The following is an 8,504-nucleotide window of genomic DNA, read 5'->3' as shown; positions in this document are numbered from 1 at the left end:
TTAACACGGGCCCACATGCCAGTGAGCGTCACCAAACCTGCAGGGAACATGCGTCGTGTACTACTAGCAGCACCCCGTGCACGGAAAACCCTATCCACGTCTCGCAAACCCTGCCTACCCGCACCGCGTCCACTGGACCACCGTCACCGACACGTGGGCCCCATGCAGGTCACACCACGTGGACGAGGCGCACGCGGCCGTCCCGGCAGGTGGGCACCACGCCTCGCTACGCGCACCCGAGGAGGTGGCCACGTGGGACACGCTCACCGCCTACGAAACGACGCTTTTGCCCCTCGTCTCGCCTCGTATTTCCATCCCCACACCTCGCGCGCCTCTCTTTCTCTCTCCTCGCGTCTTCTCTCTCCTCTCTCCACCCACTCTCCTATCCTTCTCTCTCCTCTCGTCTCGAGCTCCAGCTACCCAAGCCGCGCCCACCGCCTCCTCCTCCCGAACCTTCTGGAACTCGCGGGGTGGGGAGGGGAAGGGAGCGGGAACCCTAGGTGAGGCGAGGCGAGGCGAGCCGATGCGCGCGCGGTGACGAGGTGAGTGGTGGGGGGGGGGGGGGAGGAGGGGTGGTGGGTGTGTGTGTGGGGGGGATGGCTGCGGCGGCGGCGGAGGGCGGCGGTGGTGGCGGCGTGGAGGAGGGCGTGGGGGAGAGCTCGTCCCCGCCGCGTGACCCCGCGGCGGCGCCCGCGGCGTCGGGCGGGAGCGGCGGTGGCGGTGGCGGTGGCGCGGGAGGGCTTAACATCTGCAACCAGGTGTACGAGCGGCTCGTCGCGGAGGGGAACGAGGAGGCGGCCGCGCCGGACTTCCGCGCACAGCTCGAGGCCCATTTCATGCGGCTTCCACATAGGTGATTTGGTTTGATTGGTTAATTTCTGCTCCTCCTGTTCGTTTGCTTCCTCTCGTTGAAACCCTGTTCGGTGTCGCGGCTCACGTAGGTGGTGGAATCGTTTTGGGTTTGGGTGCTCTCATGAAGCTTCTGGGTGATGCATGTGTAACTGGTGTGAAATTGTAGTTGCGGTGACATTCCAGTTAAGTTTTATCTGGTGCTTGGTTTGGTAGGAATGCTGTTTGAGTCGACCAAGGAATTAGAATTCAGTATGGTTGAATTCAGTGCTTTTCTTCTACTGTGATGAATGGAACAGTGCGTGATTTATTGAGTAGAGCTGGATCTCTTCGATTTTTGACTGGTATGTTCTGGGATTGTAGTTAAGCTTGGAATTGAATTAGTGATTAACCCATTTATGTTTGTTTTGGGGTGGGATCACTCACTTCCAAAAAGTACTTTTATTTGGTTCTGATTCCGAATTCTTATCCATTGGCTTGACTAATAGCCCATTCTGATTCTGGAGGCAATGGTTTTTTTCCTATACTTGCATAGATTTTTTTTAAATGGAATGATTGGTTCAGCCGTGGAGTTGTCCTTGTAGCTATCCTGTGTAATTGCTTGTTTGGATAATCCTGTGTAGTTATCCTGAGTATGTTTTATGGTGTGTCATAACTGAAAAAGGAAGGTGGTGTAACTGCAATCGTCTTTTTTCTGGATTTAGTATTGATAGGCTATTATCTATTCCATTATTCTGCCCTTTGTGCAATGATAAAGTTAAATATTGGTTCCTGTTTTGTTTTCTCACTATGTAGCTATCAACTGGATATCAATGTCGACAAAGCTGAAGACGTCTTAGTCCATCAGAAGGTCTTGGCAGAAGCAAAAGATCCTGATAGGCGCCCTGCGTTCCATGTTCGTTTCTTGAGGGTAAAACTCTTATGTTGATCTGGACTATTGTAGAAGCAACTAATTTGTGTTATGCGATAATGATAGCACCTTTAGTGGATTGGTGGCTACTAGTTGTATTCTGTTTACATATGATGGGTTGCATATTGTTCATACTTAATGGTATTATGGCCAGGAAAGTCTAGAACTCTAGATTGAAAAGAATAGTGTAACACCAATATTATGAATTTTGCCATGTAACTTTAGAGCATTATTTCATGGTACAGCTGTCATTGCACTATTTCAAGGAGGTTTCTGAATGAACAGTACACATTATTTTATGGTGAAACAGATGAGCACAACAAGAAGCAAGGAATAATTCAGTTCAATGTGTATATCACTCGATTTTGTACTAAATAAAGGCTTTGCCGTAGACAATCTAAAAAGATATGGAGTGGACTGACAATTTTCTTATTTCTTTCATTAGAAGTAACTGTGTGTAGCTATCATTGGGAGCTTCTCTACATGATATGTAAACAGGGCCGTGGCCGTCGTACAAAGACAAACACTAGTGTTGCCATGATTTTCTGAACTGTCTTATTAAATACTGAAGAAAATGACAAGGTGTATTTGTCAATACATGCTTGACCATTGTTCATATAGTATATACATGATATATTGCAGCTGGTTGTCTTTGGTGAAAAATGCCATAGCACAGGTGGGATGATGCTCACACCTACTATACTGTCCGTGAGAAGTACATTTTTAGCTATGATATTAAATGGTTTTTATGTGGCATACTACATATAACATTACAATATTTGATGATCTTGATAGAGAAATTGGGAGGGATAAGTTACTCTAGCTTTTAGATTTTATGTTTTCTTATCTTGCCAATGCTACATGTTTGTTCCATGCATTACTGATTGTTTATCTTTAGTATCACCAATAGAAATCGGAGTTGTCAAATTGACTCTAAACTTTGATCAAAGATTGAAGAAGTGGATCCGACATATGACTCTGACGCATCTGAAGATGGGGCTGATGATGGTGATGATCTCTCTGTAAGGTAATCATGCACAGTGCTAGGATGCTGCTTCCATTGTTTTTTAGGAAGGAAAGATTATTTTTCTTGTCCAGTAACTCTTGGTGTGGTTTAATTTTCGTCCATCAACTCCAAAGCTGGCTAAAACCTGCTACTCAACTCTGAAAACCGGGTAAAACTTGTTATCTGTCCGTTTAATAGTGGTTTTGGCCTATGTAGCGTCTAGATGGGACACAATGTGGTGGTAGAGTCTGCTTGTCATGGGGGTGTTTTGGTCCATGAGGTGGTGCCCTCTTGGATCAAATTGGCATTTGGCACTGCTTGTTGAAAAAACTATACCCCATCTCCCGTATAATCTCTCCATGACAAGTGGGTGCCACCGTAGAGAATTGGAGATCCTGATGGTCCTAAAATCATGTGTCATTGTAGATAAAATGTCTTCCACTCATTATTATGTGTGGGAAAGGAACATTGTAATCAGACATTCTTTACAGAAAAAAATGAAGTAAGAAAGGGTTAAACATTTAGCTTGGTGCACTCAAGAATTTACATACTAACCTTCCTGACTCATTGTTGTCTGCTTCCTTTGTATGCTTCTGATATGTTGCACCTAAAGTTCTGTAGCTTCGATATACATCATATCTTCATTATAGTTATCTTAAGTCCTTATTGCATAGGAACCATACAGATTAACACAATAGTGTTTGTATGTTTGTATACATTTACTTCTATAGTCAGTGCACTCTGCACCAGAAAAATAGAGAATATGCATAAATACAGAATATCGGTACTAACCTCAAGTATTTGTGAAGTAAACCATCCCACATAAGTTATGTATCCCCTAAATCTCCTTGAATAAGTCAACACCACTTGTGGACTTGCATGAACACACTATTACATGCCCATGCACATAGCCTAGAGAGAAGCTTGAGATATCTTGACCTTTTATAGGCTTGCTAAGTTGGCTATGTATATTGTGCAGGCAGGACACATCATACGCACACATTCATGAGGTGGTTTTCTCCACTGTTGACAAGCCAAAGCTCCTTAGTCAGGTCAGCAATTTTATGTGCCTTCTAACTTAACCTCATGATACATTGGCATTTTCTAAATCATTGTTCCAATTTAAGCATGTGCTTACTAGTCGTTTGACTTTTTGCTCACAGTATATCGTTATCATCTAACTGCAATATGTTATGCCAGCTGTCTGCTTTGCTATCTGACATTGGATTGAACATCAGGGAAGCGCATGTTTTCTCGACATTTGACAACTATTCTCTTGATGTTTTTGTTGTTGATGGCTGGCCCATTGAGGTAATATCTGGTTCTTATCATGTCATTTGCTGAACTGTCTAGATGTAAATTGCAGAACTGATGTATTGAAGTCTTTCGTCTGGCCTTCTATTCCTAGAAAACAATGGTTACTAGTGCTGGAATAGTTAAAGGGTTTATTCATCTAAACGATGGAATCATTTTCATAGACTTAAGTTTGAACTACTACCATTGTAATTCCCTTCCTTGAGAACTAATCCTGAGCTTGCCACGATCTACTCATTGCATTTTTGTCTTGAGGCTTACCTCAGTTTAGACAGACATGGTTATGGAAGTTATAATGATAACATGCTGTTTTATTCTCCATCTGATGGTGTGCATGAGAATTATATTATGGAGTGTCTCATTTTTTGGGGGGTATGTGTGTTTGGGGGTGGGGGAATAGTATTCCATTCTGCCCTGAAAACCACCTACCGGCTGGTTAGCAGTCTGGTATGACAACCAACGATATACTGTCTAAACAACCAATTCTGTGAAGTTTTATGCCAATGAGTTGGCCAGCCATTCTGGTTCTTTTATTATGAACTGTTTTTTTAAAATGATGCCAACGTTGCAATGGTTGATCAGGACACTGATGGTTTGCACAAGGCACTGGAAGCGTCCATTTTAAGGAATGAGGTAACTTGTGATATATATTATGATCGTCTAAGCAATAAGCATTTTCCATGCGGATATAATCCTATTTTGTATTTTTGCAAGGAGTTGATGCATGATACAATGTCTTGTTCCATTTGACAAATCTAACAGCATATTTGCTGGTGCTCTCTGAAAATGCAGGGATCATGGTCAGGTTCATCTCACTCATCAGCTGCAGAAAGAACACTGCCATTCCAAGTAAAAGGTGGTGAATGGGAAATTGACAAACGACTGCTGAAGATGGGAGGGATGATTGCTTCTGGATCTTGTGGGGATTTGTAAGTCAATTGTATACTGCTGAGTTGTTTTATCACTGTATTTATTGCACTTTGTTTTTATGGTGTGTTATCCTTATGTCAAGGTATCATGGGACTTATCTCGGTGAGGATGTTGCTGTTAAAATTCTAAGATCTGAGCATTTGAATAAGAATGTTTGGAATGAGTTCACACAGGAAGTATATATTCTAAGGTATTTAACATTATAATAAGGTGTTTTGTTTATATAATTCTTTTTTAGCATTTACCATTGTGAATGAATAGTTTAAGCATATCCAATTCTTAGCCATGAGCATATTACTGCTCTTAGATTAAGAATGTCTGAAATTACCCAGTTCATGCAAGTACCAATAACTAAATATTTATGCCTTGCCTTGATCTCCCATACTTGTTTTCAGGGAAGTTCAGCATACTAATGTTGTGCGATTCATTGGTGCATGCACAAAACCACCACAATTTTGCATAATTACTGGTAAGATTTATGACATCAATTGGTTCTCACCGGGGAATTTGCAAAGAATAGTTTGTTCCTAAAAATAAAGCATGTGCTGAATAATTATTACACAATGCTAATTAATTTCACAATATTGGTGAGATGTAATTTTTAATTCCATATAATTATGCTTGTTATTATGTGACAAAGAGCGGGTTCTTGCTTAATTTATATCTTGGTGACTGGAAGATTCCTACTAATGCTCATCATCTACTTTTATATCTTTCAGAATACATGTCTGGAGGAAGCCTGTATGACTTTGTGCACAAGCAGCATAATGTCTTGGACCTTCCAACTCTGCTGAAGTTTGCAGTTGATGTATGCAGAGGGATGTGTTACTTGCATCAGAGGGGTATTATCCATAGAGATTTAAAGAGTGCAAACCTTCTAATGGACAAAGATCATGTACGTAGCCTATAATCTTTAACATTTTATTGATGAACATATGAGGGGAAAAAATAAGACAAGATAGTATAGTTTATGCAAGTGGGCAAATGGTACTGATGCAATATAATCATGCTTCATTTGTGTTTTTGTATGTGCAGGAGCCATCTGCTTTGCACTTGAGAGAAAATATCTATGAACTGATAAATAACTTCATTATTATTTTTCTAGGTTGTGAAAGTGGCAGATTTTGGTGTAGCTCGTTTTCAGGATCAAGGAGGTAACATGACAGCTGAAACTGGAACATACAGATGGATGGCACCAGAGGTACAACTCTGTTGCTGGAGCAAAGTAATTCAGTTTCAAGTGTGCCTAATATTGTTACTGTTTTTGAAGTCTCGAAAACAAAACTTGGATGCTTATCACAATATAATATATTGTACTGCTAAAGTGAATAGTTCAGAATAGTTTGTTGTTTCATGGAAATTTCCCTATAGGCATACCACCCCTTAAGCTTTTAATGGAAGTCCACCGAGCACCTCGAATTTTAAAGGTTAGTTTGTAACCCCCCAAACTTTGCAATACCATCTATAAACAACTGCCCCTCCCCTTAAGTTGTTTTGTATGGTGGTTTTGCCTATACGGAAACTTGAACAAGCGGTTTTGTCCAAGTAGGATGACATGTTGGTGCTTTCTCAATCATTGGTCCTAAAGTTTGATCTTTTTTTTTGGTCATACAAGCATTTTTTCAGTCCTTGTTCCCTTGGTGAGAGAATGAATTGGGATAAAGAGGAGATAGTAAGTGGAGATTTTGATACGTATGTTCAGCATTTACGCGACATGGGCAAAACCCATCCAATGTGTATTCCACTTAGGCAAAAATCACTTTGGGAGGTTATATGAACGTATTGTAAAGCTCAGGGTTTTAGATGCTTTGTCTTAAGGTTCAAGGTGCTAGACAAGACTTTTTCTTTGTTTCAATAATCTGAATGTTCTGTAGTTTGCATGGACATTCTATAGTTACCTAGTTTATATTGTCTACTAAAGGTACAAGAATATTATATTCCTTGCTAATATATCTTCGATGCGGCGTTGCTAGGTCATAAATCATCAACCCTATGATAACAAAGCTGATGTGTTCAGTTTTGCTATTGTGCTTTGGGAGCTCATAACGTCCAAGGTACACGATTTTCTGTGAAGAGACACAATTATCTACATTGTGCATTTATTAGTGTTTGCTAAGGCTTGTCAAATTTTCGTTTCTGGTATTTTTAGATCCCTTATAATACCATGACCCCTCTCCAAGCAGCTGTAGGTGTGAGACAGGTGTGTAGCATATGCAGGTTTCTTCTATTCAAATAATATGCTGTCAGTTATTACTTGTTACAGTTTACCATAATACGCCCATTGTGAAATGCACTAAGCATGACATTTTACTGTTATACAAGGGATTGCGCCCAGGGCTCCCAGAAAATGCTCATCCCCAGCTATTAGACTTGATGCGGAGATGTTGGGAAGGCATTCCATCCAACCGACCTCCTTTCTCAGATATATTAGCCGAACTAGAGGATCTTCTTGCACGTGTTCAGGTATTTCCCTTGGCCCGAACAACCATGAACAGAGAAAGTTTAGCTAGTCCCATGTCCTAAGTCCTCCTTTGGAAATTGGAATGGAGTTTCAAAGATTTTTTGTGGGAAGACTAACCCATGTAAAAATCCTGTAAATATTCTCCTGTTCCAAAGACTGACAAGATTTACCCTTTTGCTGTTTTGCAGGGAACTTCAGGAGAGGCCAGCCAACGACAAGATGACTCAGGAGCCAAAGATTGATCCCCTGCATATATTACCTGACGTTTGTCTCGTTCGTTCACCGATGTGCTTGTTTAGGATGTGTGCCTCACTAATGTTGAGAGGAGTAGAGCGTAATCATTTTTGGCTTGGTTTTGCATTTTTATATGCATTTTGAGCAATCATCTTGGGGCCTAATTTTTTCGGTCTCAGTTCTCATTGTTCTTACATAGAGGAAATTGGATCGGCCTAGCTTGATATATCAACGACCTGCTACTCAGAATTTACCGCCGTGCCCGTCTATTATAATGAAGATTGGATGTTTTGGGTACCTTTGGCTGCCACACTGCCCCTCCTGTGTTCACCTGCCATTGGCAAGAAAGCGTCCTGTGCAATCATGCATAAACTGCTGAGATTGCCTTCTGCGATCTCTGCACAAGCTGAACGAAGTACTGCTTGTGTGCTCATAGTAATTTCAGGAACAACAGGAACACAGTAATCAAATGAAAGAACACAATAGTTCATCAAATCTCAAGCTTAGTAATGCTGGCATGCTTGGTTCAAACTACATCCAAGATGGGAACATGGACCTTGATTTCTGATATCATAAATTTCTTACGGACTGAAAGTCGTCTTTGTTTTTCGATTCTACTAGTTTCGTTCGGTTTTCGACCGATAGGACCGGTTTTCACCTTGATATTGAATAATGTGAACCCTCTGATATTAGCAAAGTACTAGCATGAAAGTATGACCTCAAGGCAATAAAAGGGTAGCCAATTGTGAGTAACGTGCGTTAATTGCGTGCACGGTGCATCTACATAGAAAATGAGCAGT

The 8,504-nt window shown here is 41.3% G+C and overlaps 1 protein-coding gene across 6 annotated transcripts; it reads left to right on the top strand.

Moving 5' to 3' along the window:
* The first annotated feature begins 372 nt into the window (after positions 1–372).
* LOC4351586 (serine/threonine-protein kinase STY46) lies at positions 373–8,001 on the top strand. 6 transcript variants are annotated; one of them, XR_010738455.1, is made up of 16 exons: positions 373–853; positions 1,645–1,744; positions 2,710–2,786; positions 3,745–3,817; positions 3,966–4,076; positions 4,662–4,712; positions 4,872–5,008; positions 5,092–5,199; positions 5,405–5,478; positions 5,729–5,904; positions 6,115–6,210; positions 6,381–6,436; positions 6,983–7,063; positions 7,159–7,209; positions 7,332–7,472; positions 7,659–8,001. XR_010738455.1 is itself a non-coding variant. In XM_066306314.1 (15 exons), exons 1-15 carry the CDS (start codon positions 597–599, stop codon positions 7,710–7,712), a joined length of 1,587 nt encoding a protein of 528 aa, XP_066162411.1. In that variant the 5' UTR covers positions 373–596; the 3' UTR covers positions 7,713–8,001. The 6 variants fall into 6 exon arrangements, 3 of the variants coding, with proteins under 3 accessions (XP_066162411.1, XP_015620566.1, XP_025877777.1); XR_010738454.1 differs by having other exon boundaries at positions 1,645–1,759; XR_010738453.1 differs by lacking the exon at positions 6,381–6,436 and having other exon boundaries at positions 1,645–1,759; positions 7,159–7,226.
* The last annotated feature ends 503 nt before the right edge of the window (positions 8,002–8,504 follow it).

This window comes from Oryza sativa, chromosome 12 (assembly GCF_034140825.1).
Source record: "Oryza sativa Japonica Group chromosome 12, ASM3414082v1".
NCBI lineage: Eukaryota > Viridiplantae > Streptophyta > Magnoliopsida > Poales > Poaceae > Oryza > Oryza sativa.
This window is presented reverse-complemented; position numbering and strand designations above follow the sequence as displayed.

Excerpts from the sequence above, each read along its gene's own strand:
- LOC4351586 (XM_015765080.3), top strand. The coding sequence starts at position 597 with ATGGCTGCGGCGGCGGCGGAGGGCGGCGGTGGTGGCGGCGTGGAGGAG. Across the intron at positions 2,787-3,744 it reads GGTGATGATCTCTCTGTAAG|GCAGGACACATCATACGCAC; the intron begins GTAATCATGCAC and ends TATATTGTGCAG. Across the intron at positions 7,473-7,658 it reads ATCTTCTTGCACGTGTTCAG|GGAACTTCAGGAGAGGCCAG; the intron begins GTATTTCCCTTG and ends GCTGTTTTGCAG.